Source organism: Spea bombifrons, chromosome 13 (assembly GCF_027358695.1).
Source record: "Spea bombifrons isolate aSpeBom1 chromosome 13, aSpeBom1.2.pri, whole genome shotgun sequence".
In the NCBI taxonomy this organism is placed as follows: Eukaryota; Metazoa; Chordata; class Amphibia; order Anura; family Pelobatidae; genus Spea; species Spea bombifrons.
In genome coordinates this window covers 10,776,182-10,792,637 of record NC_071099.1, presented here as the reverse complement: position 1 = coordinate 10,792,637, position 16,456 = coordinate 10,776,182, and the positions used below count along the sequence as shown (strand labels likewise).

The following is a 16,456-nucleotide window of genomic DNA, read 5'->3' as shown; positions in this document are numbered from 1 at the left end:
GAATCAAGTGGTGTGGTTCCAAAGAAGCAGAAAGTGTCTGGCTGTGGGTATCTGCACCTGATTTATATTCATTGACAACATATAAGTAATAATTTTACCAAATTCCCTTTTGTAAGTAAACAGGTGATATTTCCAAAGTACAAAGTTAGCGCTGGCTCTAAACTACTTCTCAATGCAGGGGTGTAGCTAGAAACCACAGGGTTCAACAAGCAGCACTTCTAAGCCATTTAAACCTCCTGCCTGTGTCATCTTAGCCCCCAAACAGTTTGCCTGATTCATTCTCCCTTGGTGCATACTGATCCAGAATGCAGGAAATGGATGTGATGTCACTTCCTGCATGCTAGATTAGTTAGAACGCATGCAGGGAGAGAGTGTAAGATAGAGAGAGTGTATGTGCCACTAACTGCAGGTGTGATAAAACCTAACATTACATGTAACATAAGCTTTACAGGATGAAGAAGCCTTCTTTTCACCTTAAACGAAAAAACAATATGCAGGAGGTACAGCTCAGCTCATGTCAGAAGAGGAACACATTTCTTTGTTTGATTTCTTTTTAGTAGTATGGAGATTATTTTAGGGCTCCTGAGTCTGGCACCGGTTTTTAGCGCAAAAGCCTAACAGATGCATCTTCTTACCACCTTACTACAGCAAGCAGGATGTCACAGTAAATATGGGCAGTCTTTGGATTTGTATGCTTTGAAAAGGCAGTGTGATTTTTAAATTGGAAGACGGTGTGTTTTGGGAGCATAAAATATGTGCTGCATGTTTCTGGTAATTCTTTACCATCGCACAGTCCTCGTGCTTCACAGATGTGATGGAGCCATTCTGGCTCTGCATATTCTCCATCGAGTTGCAGCTCAATACTTTTATTCATTTTTACACATGAGTCTAATTCCCTGCTTAGTATTTAGGAAATCGTTATTTATTGATGTATATAGTGCCCTCAAATTCCACAGCGCTGTACAATGGTTAAACAAGACATAAGAATGCATCATAAAATGGTTTGGGTTTTAAACCCTGCGCAAAGAAGCTTACAATCTCAAAATACATAAATTTGTAGTGGTTTTCTCTTTAATTCTGGCTTTTTTTTACACACATTGACAAAGTCTCTTAAAGGAGTGAAAATACATTAATTTTTAGCACCTTTTACCAAACGCAATGTGTTACAGCTGTGAAATGTAAGTGCTTTTTTATTTTGTTATTTTTTTTTCAAAGAAAGAGCATTGAGGGAACATTTCAGATACTCGTGGTATGTGTCATATTATACAGCCTGTAACATGGGGAAAACAAAATGCCACACTCACTGTGTGATCAGCATAAACAGAATGTGTGTCAGATATGTCTACTTCTTGTGGCACTGTTGGTATTTACAATATAGACTTTGACATGCTAGCAAAAAGTCAGCATCTAAAATAAATATGGAAACTGAAAAGTTTTGTTTTTAACATGCATCTGACTGTTGGATTCATGTAGTGATCTTTTCTTCTTTGTCATCCTGGCACCTGTCACTTTCTGCTCCAAGAAGTGTCTTCTTTCTTTTCACTGGTTTCTTGGAGACTGAAACAGACATACTTTATTATAATGTGCGATAAGCAGTATTTTGTGTAGGCTACATGTGTGCAATCAAAGAAGGTGGGCTCACAGACACACATACACAAAAACAACATTTTACATCGCGGAAGTCCATCGGGTCAGGGAATTGAACTCTATGAAATCACAGCAGTAAGGCATAAATATAAGGAAGATAGCCATGCGCACTCCAGTATATACAAAAATATCAACGTTTGAACCTCAATGAGGTCTTCATTAGGGCAAAACAAAAATAACCGGCCTGTTCACCGATCTGGGTTTCTAGATAATACACAACCCTCTAACAGTGAGACAAATCACTGCTCACTGTTAGAAGCTGTGTCTTTACCCTGTTACGCTTTGTCTTACCTTGAGACATCACCTTTCTCTGCTTATTCTTCTCCCGTATCTTGTCGTTAGTAGAGATTTCGTGAGGCGTCTCAGACTGAGCTTTCTGGGAATCTACTTCTGTCTGTAAATCAACAGAACCAGTAAGAAGAAAGGTCACATCAGTATTCTGGAGAAATGGTTCTGTCTCCTTTACATTGTTTATAAATGGTGGTCCAAGTGGTATAGTGAAAGATTAGATGATGCCTCTCATTACTTCAGCAATATAGTGAGTAATAGAACCTAGTGTATTGGATAATGCGTCAGTACTAGATTTCCTTTGGTCATGACTCTCTTTGAGAAGACGTCAGTGGTTTCTAACTTACAACTTATTTTTTTCCAGAGTGGAGCCATACACTGAGGCTACAATGATCCAGCGGTCACATTGGGAGATTGAAGACTAGCAGGAGGTTTGTCTGAACATTGTTCTAATTTAAATTATACAATGTAAATGTGGAATTGCACTGTGCAGGGTAAATTTTAATTGGATTTAGCAAAGCAGAACTCAACAAAGCCAACCAGCTTGTATGAATACTAGCAGCATTTTTAATGTGATTGAAATTTCTGTGTAAGAGGATTACAAACCTCGCTGCAGGATGTGCCAGTGTCTTCCTCCTCCTCTGGAGACTGTGCTTGATCTGACTCTTCTGACAAGACAATTCAGAGGGGTTAATTTAATAAGAATAATGTACAGATACCCTGGATAGCTGGTTATGTCATTTTAGGCAGTGAAAACAAAATGTATGCCATCAGCAACTGTGTGTAATGACAAACTCACTGAAACTATTTAGTTACATTTCAGTATTTTCTATACAATCAGATTTCATTTAAGGGTTGCCAGCGTTTGCTGTACTGAACTTTTCTTGTGACATCGTTATTGTCTCTCTGTAGTTTGTTCATTGTCTAATGTTACTGCACTACATATTGCTGATTGGGCACTGTGCGTTTACACAATTAAATTCGTCCATGAGCAGGGCCTTCTCTACTTTATGTGTTACTTGTATAAAAGGCTGTTTTTTATATGAATGAATAATAATCAACCAAATCCCTGGCTGTCCGTTACATGTTTTCTGACAATGTTTACTCATTTGTCAGAACTGTTCGCCAGAATAATTAAGAGCCATTTGTAATTTTTATGTGTGTTTATCTACATTTCTTACCACTCCTAGTTATGTGTATAAAGGTTAGATGCCACAGCCCCCAGCCATTCACCTGCTTCAATTTCTCTGTCTCTCTTCTGTCCTTTTGGTGGTCTTTTGCTGTCATCATTCTTTTCCAAGAAAGGGTTAGCATCCTAGTGAACAAACAGACTTTAGTGCATTTAGTTCATCCATTCAAAACTCCCACACTAGTTGGACATGGTTCAATGGAATCTCACAGTTACATTGGGATAATGGTAAATGTAATATAATGCAGAACTCGGTTGTACGTACTCTGCCCGTGTCTTGGAAGTCTTGTCTGTCAGAGCAGGTCCTGCTCTCTCTACCAAGCTCATTTACAAGAATGTTGGCTGCCGATCTGACATCATCCTGTCTGCTTGCCTGTCCCGTATCTGTACATAGGGTCCCAGTGGGAGAAATTGAGTTATTCCTGAAGGCTGTTCTTGCGCTGTATATTTCAGACTTCCCTCTGTTTTCTCTCATGTTATCAGAAATGTGGCTGGGTTGCACACGTTTGGTATCAGACAGATCAAGGGGTATGTCTGGAGTGCTTTCCTCATCTTGTTCTCTTTGCTCTGTCTCAACATATGTGTCTTTCTTGTCCCAGTCTTGCTCCTCTGTCTGATCTTGGAACTTACTATTCTTCCAATGGGCGCTCAGGACTTGTAGAAGAGACAGCTCCCTTTCATCCAGACTGTCTCTTTGTTGAGACCTCTGTGCCTCATCTTGTGACCTCTGTCCTTGGTGCTGCCTGGTTAGGAAGAACTGGAGCCTGTCTCTATGGTTGGGGTGAACCATTCTCCCCCTGTATCCATGCTCCCTCATGTACAGTAGTGCGTCACGAAGCTCCACCATTGCCACTCTGTCCTCCCAATCATCCTGGGTTTGTTTCCTTTCCAAAATAGCCTCATGATTTTTAGCCAGTAAATTCGGACCAGTTCCATCTGCAAAGACTGCAGGACCGCGTTCACCAAGATGTCTCTGTGCTAAGCGCTGACCAAGAAGACAAAACCTCTCCTCTGGGGTGGCCTGATTTAGTGACTCGAGATGTGTAGAAGCATCATAGTAGTGACTGGAGCTTCCTTTGGCATACCTGTAAACACAGAACACAGATGGAGATGATAGCACAATAGCATATCACTGTGGTTATTATGGCTGTACTATGCCTATATTTACTGTATTTATAGCAGTACTGTATATGCTATTGTGAATATGACTTCTGTATAGTTAGGTATATTCCACAGTCCTGGTGTCCTGTGATATTTGGATAAGATCCCATCATGAGAAAACCAAACAATACTTTCCCTAATTCGATTAGGTAAACAAGGGGAAGAGAGGGAAATAACCTTGATATCGCATTTTGAGAAATTAAGGAATCCCACCCCTTCTGCCTTTCCATCACCATGTTGTTGTAAAACTTACTGTTCATTGGTAGAGGTTCTTTTGTTGTGAGCAGGTGATGATCCGGTACCTGACTGGCCACCTTTGGACCTCAGCACAGCAATGGTCCCGTGAAGTTGGTTGGAGATTCTCTGCTGGTTCTGTGAGCCCAATAAGACCTTCTGTGTTGGTGACGAGCACTGTAATAGCACATGATTTTTGAACACAAAATTGGCTATCCACTCAATATTCTGCTGGTTGAAGGGACACACAACCCCTACCAAGAAAGCAGCGATTTCTGCAGTAAGCAAGCTTGGAAATTAAGGGTTCTTGTGATTACTGCCTCTGCCTTTTGTACAACGTCCCCTTTAATGCTTGTATTTGGTTTACCATTTTTCATTTTGTTGTTAATTGCGATAAAACACCTGTACTGTGTATTGGAAGTATACCCGTTTGGTGTGTCACACGCACACCTTGCCACAAAACACGTACCATCTCAAGGTGGCGAACGTCATTGCTAGCTGCTTGAAACGTTTTTATTCCTGGGGAGAGCCTCTGGTTAGCTCTGCATTTTTCTGAAATAAGAACCAATTCCTGTAAGGTTGCAATTTTGGTGCACATGTTTATTAGCAAGTTAGCAGGAGCGTTCCCTGGTCTGCCCATCCGTGTTCTTATTATAACAAGATCTATGGCCAGGCGGCATTTTTAAATTTGCTTATTAATAAAATTTTGTTAGCAAGATTCTTGTTACTTTTGGAAGGCTCACAGTCTCCAAAGCTTTTTTCTCCACCCTGATGCTGACTGTCACTGGATTTATATAGCATAAAATATACTAAAATTGCCCACATGCACACATGTTTACAGCACATAAAATCATACTTCAATTGTTTAAATTGTTGGCATGAAACCTTTTAAGCTGAATGTATTTGTCAGCTTTGAAAAGACAAGGCTTCAGGAATGTGGTACTTCTCTAGAATGCATCCAGATTAATCCTCAGAGCCCAAGAGATGATCCCGGGGAACCCACCTTCTTCCACCTGACCATCAGACAGATTTTCCTGGGGCTCCACATCTTTCTTTGTTTTTTCTAAACCGTTTTTCTGGCCCACAGATGAGGTTTGAGAGTGAGGCGAGTCGGAGTCAAGGCTTGGTTCAGGAGTTGAGGTTTTGGGGTGTGTGTTCTTTTCACTGAAAGCAAAAACCCCAGTGACTTCAAGCTTGGTTACCATTATAGGCACGGAAGGTGGTGTATAAGACCACGGTCAGGCATAATTACAAAATTAGCATTGTTCCATTCGTTTTTGTTTAAATCTACTTACTCCAAACCATTTAGCTTTTTCAGTTCCTCAAGAAGGGATCTGTTCTCTTCCCTCAAACTCTTCATTTCACCGGCTGCCCGAACAATAAACAAACAATATAAAGCAATAATGCAAAATAACGCTTGTTTCTGCTTAGAATTGGTGCTCTTTTAGATGTTTAATTTTATATAAATTCAAACAATGCAACATAAAGTGTTTTATTGATATTCTTTTTTATAGTGTGTTATGTATATATATATATTCCTTTTGGTACCACTCTTTAAAACAAACACTGGCAGATCATACCATGGACTGCAAAATCAAATTAAAGGGTGGAAGCAAAGTGAAAAGTGACATGTCATACTCACTGAGCGAGGATATTTGCTGCAGGTTGTGGAAATGAGCTTTTTCAAACTCCTGCTGCTTTTTCTTTGCAAGTTCTTGTGTTACAGTACATCTGTCGCATAGTCCGGCTCTCAGTCTAAACGAAGAGAAGACAAAATCAACTTAGACTTCGATCAACTATGTATATATATATCTATTAAATATAAGTTATCCACTGCTGTCTGCCTTTCTCAAAATCCATTTTGGGGACATAATTTATTAACCCTTCTCGTTACACCCTCTTCTCACCTGTTTTCCAAAACTTTGATGTTCTCGTTGAGCACCTTATGCTGTTCTCGAAGTATGTGGTTTTTGGAAAACAGCTCTTCAATCCTCTGTGCATCTCTAAAAATAAGATCGTAACCAAGCCTTCATTCCAATGTATGAGTGCCACATTTAAACTCTACAGAAAATAACATTTTACCCGAAAAAACTCAGATGGATATTAGAAAAGCAACATTTGTTGTGATTTCTCTTCCTATCTCATTTGTTTTTTCAGGTCTTCCCCAGAATATCCTCCTCATTCACCTTACGTGGCATAAAGAGCTATTCTTCCAAATCGTAGATATTTTTTAATAGACATTCAGGCAATGCAGATGTGACGGCCAGACACTTCTATGGCTCTGAAACAAGCTGACTATACAATGCCATCAATGCTATAAACAGTGATCTATAAGGTCACTCACCTGCATTTTTCTAACGTTAGCTCTGTAAGTTTGGCCTGCATTCCTGAAACACAGTAGAGCAAACTACTTTAATAACCAATCAGCCTCATTAACACACACAGATACTTGAATTAAGTATTATTCTGGGCATACACAAGCTACCTGCATTTCAATTTCAAAGTGCCAGAGAAGGGAGGGTTTGGCAGCGTGACCGTTTGTCGGACTCCTCCTTCCCATTAATAACAGGAGTGGCTAATTATTATTCTAAGAATATTGCTGCGAGCTTCAAATGTTTTGTGACTGAGTTTTTTTTTTTTGGACTTAAATCCCAGTCAATGCAGAGACCTAAATAACTTTTTATAATTACTATAATATATTGAGAAAACTTTTTAATTGGCGTTTGTACATTTCTGTAGAAATGAATTAGAAGGTGCTCAGAGAAGCGTCGAGAGACGGCACTGGATCTGTTTGCCTCCTTTGGTATTCTGTTTGCACCAGACACAGGTCATGATATTTTTACCCTTTGAAAAGTAACACGCCGTAATAAACTTGTTAGTCAGGTTTTATGCTTTTAAAATATTTCTGTCCGACAGATATTTCAGCTTTAGCTGTATGTTTTTCTTTCTCAGTCTATATTGCTTAAAATTCAGAATCCTACAGCCATGGGGATAACAAGACATGTGGACGTCCTTCATGGGTTGTTGTTGGATTGCAACTTTAACATCCGCTCCGTACAAGGTTTTTTTTACCCATTGGGTAATGATTAGACTTTAGCATACGGATTTGTATGCATTTTTATTATAAGGAAGTTTGTCTAATTCATGCGCTTCTACGAATCTCCAAAAATAAGGAGGGAACCTGATGAATTTCCTATTGGCAAAATAAAACTCCAAATTTCGTTCGAACTGAAATGGCAGGGAACAAATGAGGCAAAAACAAATCAAAAAAATTGTCTGAACCAATTTGCCCTCCATGCCCAAGTCTAGTAGTGAGGGTCTTTGCCCAGGGCTCAGTGTCAGCTGCCCCCGTAGTCACATTAGTATAATTAAGGAAGGGACTAGGGGGCTGACCTGTTGAAAAGACATGTTTATGGAATTTCCAGGTATAGAAATGCAGATAGACTCCACAAGCATCCAGTGCAGAGTACCCCAAAAACAAAGGACCTTTCTGTATATATGGCAACATGCTTTGTGAATATAGACCGTCTCTATCCTCATTAGAGTTGTAGGGTTTCGGAAAGTTTCAAAAGTTTTTAATTCCGTTTGTGCCTGTGACTGCACGCTATGTGATGGAGACCACATGACTGAGGAGTGAAACGTGTCCGTTCATGCGCTTTATACCAGTCTGTCTGCATGATCAACATGAGAACAATACACAGCCGCAGAGCTGCACCAGCATCTCACTTTTCTAGTCTAACCAACATGTCTCTATTCTCTCGCATCTTCTTTCCCATGAAATGTTTCCCACGTTTTTTCAGACTTGCCTAGTCCTGTCCCTCCATGGAGCTCTAATCCTGCCCCAAGCCCAAGAAAGCCAAGGTTTGCTTTAGGGTTTTTTTTCTTTTTCACAGATATATTTTAACGTGTTTACTGTTTTAACTTGAGGAGCATTTTCATGTCCATCATGTAACCTTCTATTTTACTATGTTGGAGTAAATTCCCGGAGGACCATGTACTGTGAAAAGACTTGAGGAATCCTACCTAGCACCTCTTTGTCATGGATCTCCTTCAGCCGGTGCATAGCTTCTGTGAAACTGTCTGCCGCCATTTTGCCTCCACGTTAACGCTTGTTTCCTGGCCTGTTCCTTGGCTATGTCTTGAAAAATGAGAAAGAATAGGAAAATAATTATTCACAAAGAAGTGCAAACACCCAAATAATGTTACTGGAGATGAAATCTGTCACAGTATGCTCTCCTTTCTATATCCTCGGCAACATATGAAACCCAGATCCCGGACCACGCTTACTGAAGAGAGATACTTGGGACTGGTTTCTAAGATCCCCCAAATGCCTTCACTAACCTTAAACTACTTCAGATTCTTGGCTGTGTTTTAAGGGTATGCATTATTCTATTATCTGGCTACCCAGATTTATTCATTTTTTCATGTTTGTCTTTAATATTTTAAATTCCACAGATGTTTCGCTGGCAAACATGGAATGAATACCCTGTGAGGGATGCATTCTATCAAGCTCTGCATTCAGAGACAGACTTCAAACTTTGAGCGCAAACCAAAAGGCGCAATAATTTAGTAGCCCGACACTCGGTCTACTCTTCCAGATTTCTCCAACAAGCTCAATAAACAAAGTTATTTTTATACACCTAAAATTCAGATGTCCTGTAAAAAAATGGCCTCTACCGATGATCTTTGTTGTTCAAATGATGGCAAACCAGGGAACAAATTTCAACCCTATCTTACATCAAAAGATGTATTGGTTGTCTGCACTGGTGCATACTATAGCCCCACATACTGCCTATTACAATATTCCAAGGCTTCCCTGGCTAAGTACCACTTGTGTCAGGAAGCATCCCTGGGCACTCTGTTATCCTTCCGAATAATGTGGTTGAAAGGAAGGATGGGAGCTCCGAGACGACCGTCCTGCCTGATGAAAATGTCTTGCAATTGACATTTGTTACAGGCTGTTCTGCTTCCAGCTCTCAAACCACCTCACTCACTGTCATATGTTTAATGACTCAGCCGGCAATGTCTTTTGGTTTATCTTGTTTCGGGAATACAGTTTCCTGGAGGAGACCCCAAAAAACGCTGCCGGCTATTGTCTGTATTTGAACTGGCTTCGTGCCACATGCCAGTGTATAAAGAAAACATTCACGGTGTCATGACTCGAATCATCAAATTTACTGCGATTTGGCGCCGACTATTAATAATCAAACATTGTGTTTCCCACCTACAGTCTATCTTGCTTTGCCACATAAAATCTGCCCCGCATTGGGTAATGAGTTCCATGTGGATAAAGATGAGCGAGCTTCCTTTGGAGTCCTTTGAGTTAAATGATTGTAACCAATTATGTAATGAGATTTATCCGTGTTCCTCACAGATTACTTAATAAAAACATCTGTCTTATCCCCCTTCGTCTTGATGCCATCTCTAGCAGTGCCCCTTTCCCGGGTTTCTGAATATTTAATATTGTATTTTTCATTATTTGTTTTGTTACTTCTTTTGTCCTCCAAATGCCCTTCCTTCATTCCTTGGTTGGTCATAAAGCTGGCTTTGGCGGCACGCATGAAGCATGACAGACAGGTTTCATGTTAGCCCCCGGGATACTGGTCAATAAGTCATTCCGTGGTAAATCTATTTTAAGTAGACTGTTTGTATGACACTTTCCCCATGCGTGTGCAACATGATGCATACAGCTGAATGCGTTCATAGAGAGGCAGGAGCGACGAATTACCATTCACGGCACATTCAATCAAATCAGTCTGCTTAGTAAAATTTGTAAAGTATGGCTAAATGTTATATATTATAGCTGGACTGCACCTTTTAATGTTTGCTGGTTGCTTAATGTTTGCGTAACGTTTTGCAAGTTCTGCTTAAGAGGGTAGGCTTGGGAAAACGTGTTTGGCTGTTAAAGGGAATATATTTCCGTTTGTGGTCTAATTAGATTCTTATTTCTTAAACAACTTTATTGTACCTTCTAATCTTAACTTTACCAGGGTTCTTGTAAATTCATACACATCTAAATGTAAGGCGGCCCATACAGTGACAGTTACATATGTGCATATATAAGATTCTGGCCTCTAAATCTTGAAAACCAGCTTCTATTCTCTTATAATGACATCATTTTTAATTGTAAATAGTATAACACTCAGGAGATTTGTTGTGATAATAAATACGGTTTGTGGAACATAAATGATGTGCTTTTACAGAATTCGCTGAGACTTTCTTGCTCCTGTGTATTGGCTCTGCCCATAGCCTGGCCTTTCACAAATTCTGCCAGTGTTACCTCCCAGAAAATAAATAGTTGTGCCGTGTACAAAATAAAGCCGCATTAATGCTGTTATATATACTGGCAGTGCAGGTTTCATTAAAGGAACCTTGCTCCTCCAGTACATCCAGTGATCCGACCTTCAGGATTCATTAAGGATACAATATGTCTGTTGCTGTTAACGAGCCTCTTTTAAGGCACTGACATGGACTGCGACTGTTTTGGACGTTCCCTGGTTGGGTTAAATCTTGTTCGTTAACTAAAGTGTGCTTGACTTTCAACTCAACCAACTTCAAGTTAATGTAACTCAATTGCCAACTTCCAACCATTTGCTATGGGAAAGCAACTAGTCTGTTTACAGAAATTCCACTTTGTTCAGGTTTTCAGTCGAGTCGCCTGTCTTGAAAAAGGGGCAGAAGTGGCTTGACCTAGAACTCCCTTCAACCAAACAGAGGTGACGGAGTCGATGAGCGACTCCATCTTGTTTCGCCAAATTTCGCCAAATTGCATTACCAAGTTAACTGTCAACTGTGTTAACCAACTCAACAGAAGAAACCCACACTGTGCATGCTCAGTAGCACTTTTGTTTAAGTCACTGAAGCAGCAGCCAATCACGTGCATGCTAGCAAAACATCAGTGTGTTGATAGCATACATATGATTTGCACTCTGCTACCACCATTGGCATCAAAGGGAAGTGCGTTCTGCTGAGCGTGTTCAGGAAGTGTACTGATGTACTGAGCGTGTTCAGGAAGTGTACTGACGCACGCTTCCTGTTTTCAGTAGAGGCAGCTGGAGGAGGAGCTAAACGAGATAAAGGTGTCATTCTCTAACTCTAATTACTAAGCATTGCCTGCACCTCTGGACAGCGCTGACTCAGATCAGACTTGCTTCTCACACTCAGCCCAACCTACCAGAAAAACAAGATGACTTTCATTTTACTAATTTTATTGAAATATTTAGCACGTTAATGCCCCGCACGGTGCGTCTTACTGTGTTTTTAATATACTTTAACAAAAATGAGTTTAAATAAGAGTATTTTTACCCCTTGGGGCCACACGCTGAGTTTTAGGACGAACCCTGCCTTATTATTCCATGTGACCGTGGCCGGCATTAGCACACACCAACTCCAGAATGATGTGATTTGCCGCTCTGACCTAAAGACACTATCACATATCACAAAATATTTTGTGGATTTTGAGAATGCTGTATATAATAAGCACGCTTGCTCTGTTTATTTTTTTTGCGTTTTTAACTTTTCCGCAGACAAAAGCCTGTTTCTCTTCTCCGTCTCTCCTGTCTGGGTGGCAGGGCACCACCGTGTCGCGCAGGAGATTCCACCTGCTTAGTGTGAGGACAAAGCCTCTTTTATGCGGAGCCCAGAGCTCTGCATTCTTCTGGGGTAACCCACGAGCTGCTTGCAGTCGGGCTCCCAAGCTGGCTTATGGTCTGTAAACCTGTAGACGTATTAACCCCTTCTTGAGCTATTAGTAATATTGTTTATCACCTGCATTACAGAGGTGACGTGAAGCATTTGTTAAACTTAATGGCCGTGTGTCTTTTCGACTTAAATTACGATGTAATTATGTTGTTTGTTTCTTATTCTGCAAAAACAAATATATATATTTTCTCTTGCTCTGAAATGCCCATTGTGGATTATCATATGATATCTGGGCGCTGCCACCATCCTTAGGCCTGTGTTCCCCAAGCCATTGTATTGGGTTCTTCAGTGCAGTAACGAAGGACTTGCTAGTTAAAAACCGAGGAACCGATAAAATGAGAACTTTATATGCACTTTTGGAATTTTGGTAAATGGAACAGGATGTTTATCTTCCCTGTTTTGGATAATATGATGCTCAGGGCTGAATATGCTAAGTCACAGAGGCTCTTATGAGCAATACATTCAAAGTATTTAATATGGATTTTTGCTAAAGCGTATCTTTGAAATACCCGATGCATTCTGCATCTCTGAGCGCCACAGAGCTTGATAGCATTGATACATTATTCACCGGACAGGGCCCTACCTGAAGCTTAAACTGTTTTAATAAAATGAGATTTAGGGAGTAGTGACTTAGAGAAAGTGTACAGAATGATCATTACGTTGCGAGCACAATTTATAGGGATCATATTTTATACCTTGCTGCATCGTTTGGGTGATATTTTGAAGAAGTAAGAAACCACTTTCAAAGCTTGTGCATCTTTCTCATCTGATAAATGTATATCGTATTTTAAAAGCCTATTCCGGAATATGTAATCGGGCCACAAACCTTAAATGATTTCTTTACACAACACTTTACATGTGCACTTGATATTTTTTGTTAGAGATTTGGCGCTATTGTTAGAAAACCACCTTATTAAGTAATAGTACAGACGATTTATTATATGTGTTTGGATTGCGGATAAAACAAACTAATTCTTCAGAATTCCCTGACCTTGTGTTATCCTCCCCGATCACCTTGTCAGACTGCGCAAGTAGCATTTATATCCTGCTATGATTTTTATTAAGGTGAAACCGAGAAACACAGCACTACAAATGACAATGCAGCTGCACATGGTAACCGTGTTTTATTTATATATATATTTATATAAATAAATATATAAATGTATCAAATAGTTGCATTTTGATGTTTTTTTCGCCTCCTGTCTTTTGATCATATTCTTAAGCCTTGTATGTTAAGACACCATAATTCAATTTCAAATACATTATCACTTTCTTCCTTTCCCGTACTCCAGTACCCAGCGTTAGTAACTTTGTACTACAGAAACACTATAGTACACAATACAGAATGTTATCAGCTCTATACCTCCATTCGCTGAGCTTTTGGGCCCCGTCGCCGTGTGTGAGAGCCCACAGACTGCTTCCATACCCAGCACCCATGCATAACACTTACATGTCATTCGCAGCGCAGACCACAGCCTCCAAGTTAAAAGTCGGGGGATAACCTTGAAGGAGAGACAACAGCCAGCAATCCGACTTCAGACACCAACACAACAAAATGAAAATGTCTTTTTTTTTTTCTCTTCTCTCTCTCGTTTTTTGCCAAACCAGTTGTGCAAGTTTAGGCTACTTCATCTCTGCAGCAGGAACAAGGCAAACCATATTCAAAGTGGACAAACGGGTTCTGCTCTTTCCCAACAAAGCAGCAGAACGGGTATGGTGTCGGATCAAATAGAGATATGATTGTTTAATGGGATTTGGGCCTGAAGCTGAAGAAATACAGAACGTTTGCAAAAGTAAAGATGAAGTTAGGACTACATCCCTGGAAATATTTTAGCCGTCGCATTAGGGACGTCCACTCAATTCTATTGAGTAGAAGTCATTGGAAGCCATGTAGCTGCTATCAGAAGAAACAGAAGAAGGCCGTAAAGACGTGTAGCTCAAACATAGTGTTGCAAAGTTTTTTATTATTGAAAGTGATGTTCTCCCAAATCCAGAAAACCTTCAACCAGTAAAAGCAATCATATTGTAGGATACCCGGCGCCTGCTATTTACTCAGCCTTGCAGTTTGTGCTACATTTAAGTGTTCTGTATATTTTGGTGATGCTTCGGAATGTGGAAAACCAGAAGAGGATTTATTTTGATATGGCTAGTATGACTTTTTTGTACCCTCGCTTTGGCAGGGAGGAGGTTAAATTGAGATGGCTGTCTGTGCTGTGTGAGGCAGCGTAATGTTGTACCAAGGAATACCCAGCATGTCTCAGGTTCACAGAGTGCCCATGATTTTAAGGCTGCTTAGGATGTGCTTGTAAGGTGATGCCCCGACACACATCCACACCCTATTTTGGAGAACCGGTTAGTCGTAACCCTTTCTTGTGGATGGAAAGAACGCCTGTGAACTGCCCCAGCCACATACCAGGAACAGTAGGATCAGAGCAGCTGCCAGGAGCTCAAACGCTGTTTAAAACCAGTTTATAGAGTGACCGGGCATAACCAACCTTAAACCGGCCTCTGACCTCTCGCAGCATACAGGTTGTGTCCGCCGCTGTCTCTGGCCCTGCTCTTCATGCATTTACTGGCTGACCAGTATCACGATGTCTCTACTGAACCATGACAGGCCAAGTTCAATGGCTGCGAATCAGTGTGCTGTAAATTGGGTGCGGCAGATTTCAGATCTTTTTGCAGTTGACATAAAACAAAACCGTGTAATTTTTTTTAAATTCGTTTATAGTGATTGAGTTTTACATCCTATCAACAACTTTATCTGTATCAAAAAAAATAAAAATTATTTCGAGAAGAAAATCACAATCTAATAATTCAGAATCTGACAATAATTTAGTGAAAAAAAGCAGATCTTTAGTCAACAAGGTAAAGAGTCATCTAAAACAACTTGCGAATTTTGATGTCCTCACATTTAGAACCCTTTGATACTCTCACACAGCATTCTGAACTCCTAGAATAGCAGCTTATCAGGGGAGCAAATAAAGACCGGCCGTTCTGCACAGAGACACTCAGGAGGAATCTCTGTATCTTCAAAAACATTCAGAAATGAACTAACAAATACACCTAGAGACTGAGTAAGTATCCGGTTGTTGCCTCAGCACATGCTGATTACTTGGTATCCTTTATAATACACGCCAGTCAACACACCCCTAGGCACAGGATGCTAGAAAGACCTTTGTGGACTAGATTGGTCATAGCTGAGGCCAACGTTGTGCTTGGAGTCGCCGGCCAGTAGGTGGCGGTATTTGTTACACTTTCCAAGCACTGAGTACACAAAAGACTGCTGAGTGCTGAAGGTAAAGTTAAATTAATGTTTAGGAGTTGGCTTCAAGAATGTTCCCCTTCCTAGCATTAACAGGGCAGTCTCCACATTGTTGTTGTTATCTTTTATTTATATAGAACCAACAGTGTACACAGTGCTCCTTACAGTGCATACATTAAAAAGGTATGACAACTAGAACTGACAAAGTAAGACGAACCAATACATTTACAAGTAAAGAGGGCCTGGCTGACAAGCTTAAACAATAATTTACAAAACTATTATTATAAACAATATATCACCTTTGGTATCCCTACGGCCCAAAAGTGTATCGTTATTATACATTTACAACTTGGGGTAAGCAACTAACCTCTGACTCACAAATGCTTAGAAGGCCATCCATCACGTTCCCCTTATACCTACACTTTACAGCCATTTAACAGGTGGCAGCTCTGTCTCCACAATATCTGACATGTTGTTTCTGTCAGTCAACTGCTTTTCTAACCTTGGACTGGTCCACCTGTACTTAATAACTTAGTATTTCCTCCTCCCCGTGAGGCAGCTGCCATTCAGACAAACATACCTTCAAGCCTGCAAATAAAGCGCCTTGCATTATTGGTTATTACTTGAATGTAGTATTTCTATGTACATTTTTAGGTATAACACCACAATACACGGGTATATTTTTCCAGATTTCCTTTGAAGAGCTAAGATTCTAAAAAGAAAAAAAAAAACCTTTTGAAATTACTGAGTATCTTTAGGCTACTCGGTGACTCAGAAGCCGACTGACGTCGCCGCGGACTATGATTCTAAATCACAAGATAAGCAATTCGAATTGTACCGTGGAGATGATTAGTTAGATTCTTTATCAAGGACTTAGCATTCTCGGTACAGCGAGCTTTTGTCTGCGCAAGACTTTTATTAATTGATGTAACGCTGCATGCCAGGACATACCAGATCCCTTTAATTTGCTGATA

At 40.2% G+C, this 16,456-nt stretch overlaps 1 protein-coding gene across 2 annotated transcripts; it reads right to left on the bottom strand.

Moving 5' to 3' along the window:
- Positions 1–900: 900 nt before the first annotated feature.
- Positions 901–8,677, bottom strand: RBBP8NL (RBBP8 N-terminal like). 2 transcript variants are annotated; one of them, XM_053453272.1, is made up of 13 exons: positions 8,543–8,677; positions 6,864–6,906; positions 6,427–6,522; positions 6,162–6,274; positions 5,815–5,887; positions 5,523–5,683; positions 4,989–5,071; positions 4,539–4,696; positions 3,390–4,209; positions 3,169–3,250; positions 2,542–2,603; positions 1,939–2,041; positions 901–1,557 (listed from the first exon to the last, which is right to left on the bottom strand). In XM_053453272.1, the coding sequence occupies exons 1-13, from the start codon at positions 8,607–8,609 to the stop codon at positions 1,466–1,468; spliced, it is 1,953 nt and encodes a 650-aa protein (XP_053309247.1). In that variant the 5' UTR covers positions 8,610–8,677; the 3' UTR covers positions 901–1,465. The 2 variants fall into 2 exon arrangements, with proteins under 2 accessions (XP_053309247.1, XP_053309248.1); XM_053453273.1 differs by having other exon boundaries at positions 4,539–4,678; positions 8,543–8,676.
- Between the last annotated feature and the right edge of the window lie 7,779 nt (positions 8,678–16,456).

What these genes read in the sequence shown, in the direction of transcription:
- RBBP8NL (XM_053453272.1), bottom strand. Translation starts at nt 8,609, where the DNA reads ATGGCGGCAGACAGTTTCACAGAAGCTATGCACCGGCTGAAGGAGATC. An exon ending in AAAAAGCTAAATGGTTTGGA is followed by an intron (nt 5,684 to 5,814) that starts GTAAGTAGATTT and finishes TTTTGCTTTCAG; the next exon opens with TGAAAAGAACACACACCCCA. An exon ending in AGAACCTCTACCAATGAACA is followed by an intron (nt 4,210 to 4,538) that starts GTAAGTTTTACA and finishes CTGTGTTTACAG; the next exon opens with GTATGCCAAAGGAAGCTCCA.